Here is a 1690-nt window from a genome sequence, read left to right on the forward strand (position 1 = left end):
TCTAGCTCCTGGCCTTAAGCAGTCCTCCTGTGTTAGCTTCTCAAATTGCTGGAATTTTGGGTATGAGCCACCATGCCTGGCCTGGGCTAGTCCTGATTTCTCTAGAGTTCTCTTTACTTTGTGCTAGCCAATCTCTCATTCTGCTGTTCCCCTGTTACAATGAATAATTCTCTGGATTAAATTTTACCACGTTAAACTTTTAAGTGGTTTATGTCTCCTGATTGGACTCTGACTAATATGCTCGGAAGGGTCCCAGGAGATAAACTCACACAGATGGGATTTGGGCATAGGTTTGATTTTCCAAGGGACAGTGCTGAGCTCCTTGCCAATGGGAAATGGGATGCTGGTGATTTCCGGTAAGTGACCTCACAGTGACTCAAGCTACCACTTACTGTTGATTGTGATGAAATGCCAACTGAGACACATGCCTTGGGAGCTCAGTGGTTGCTGCACTTGACCGCTATGAAGACTGGTGTGGGAAGGGTGCTTTTGGATGCACTTAAGCCGGGGTCCCCAACCCCTGAGCCATGGAGCTGTAAGGAGCCACACAACAGGAGGTGAGTGGTATCGAGTGAGGGAAGCTTCATCTGTATTTACAGCCACTCCACTTTGCTCACATTCCTGCCTGAGCTCCACCTTCTCTCAGGTCAGCAGCAGCATTAGATTCTCACAGGAGCACGCACCCTGTTGTGAACCGTGCATGTGAGGGATCTAGGTTGTGCTTTTGTCCCTATGAGAATCTAATGCCTAAGCTGTCACGTTCTATGCTCAGATGGGACCATCTAGTCGCAGGAAAACAAGCTTAACATGCCCACTGATTCTACATTATGGTGAGTTCTATAATTACTTTTTATCTATTACAATTTAATAAAGGAAATAAAGTACCTAATAAAAGTAACATACTTGAATCTTTTGGCCCAGGTCTTGCCTCTCAACAGCCTCTGAAACCTCTCCAGGCCCCGAACTTTCTCCAATCGGCCTCTACAGACCAAGCTCATGACTCACAATGGTCTATTTAGGCCCATACCCTACCTCACAGCAGTCTCCGCGGATGAGGCTGCTGCCTCACAACAGCCTCCACTGGCCCAGCTCCATCATTACAACGGCCTCTTTAGACCCAGCTCCTGCCTCCCAGTCTTCTCTTCAGGCCCAGAACTTTCTGAAGTTGACCTCACCAGACCCAGCACCTGCCTCTCATTGCCCTCCGAAGGGCCAGCTTTTGCCTCATGGCCACCTTCCAAGACCCAGCTCCTGTTTTAGAGTGGCCTCATGAGGCCCATCTTCTGACTCCCGGCAGCCTGTACAGGCCCAGCTCCTGCCTTACAATGGCCTCTTTAGTCCGAGCTCCTGCCTCTTTGCAGGAGGCCCAACAGGCCTCAAGTCCAGGCCACAAAATCCAGGCCCAAAATGTCCACAAGTCAGCATCTGAAGGCCTCGCTCCTGCCTTTCGTTGGCCTCTCCAGGCCCAGCTGCTGCCCCCAGGTGACTTCTACATGCTGTGCTTTTACTTCTGGCTATGCCTGGAGGCCCAGATCCTGCCTCTCAGTGGCCTCTCCAGCTGCCAGACGCCCTCAAGTCAGCCTCTCCAGGCTGAGCTCCTCCTGCCTGCCAGTGGCCTCGTTAGGCCCGGCTCATTCGTCACGGGGAACGGCCTTTCCAAGCCCAGCCTGTGCCTTTCGCCGGCCTCTCC

At 51.8% G+C, this 1690-nt stretch overlaps 1 protein-coding gene across 1 annotated transcript in view; it reads left to right on the top strand.

Annotated features, from left to right (window-relative positions):
* Positions 1 to 945: 945 nt before the first annotated feature.
* Positions 946 to 1690, top strand: part of LOC105535469 (putative uncharacterized protein encoded by LINC00174) — a gene marked incomplete at its 5' end in the record, with an annotated part of 890 nt that continues 145 nt past the window's right edge. Inside the window, 2 exons of the mRNA XM_011974570.1 lie at positions 946 to 1211; positions 1298 to 1669. Of these exons, the coding sequence (XP_011829960.1) occupies positions 946 to 1211; positions 1298 to 1669 (638 nt within the window). The remainder of the gene's footprint in view (positions 1212 to 1297; positions 1670 to 1690) is intronic.

This window comes from Mandrillus leucophaeus, unplaced genomic scaffold, assembly GCF_000951045.1.
Source record: "Mandrillus leucophaeus isolate KB7577 unplaced genomic scaffold, Mleu.le_1.0 Scaffold1464, whole genome shotgun sequence".
Lineage (NCBI taxonomy): Eukaryota > Metazoa > Chordata > Mammalia > Primates > Cercopithecidae > Mandrillus > Mandrillus leucophaeus.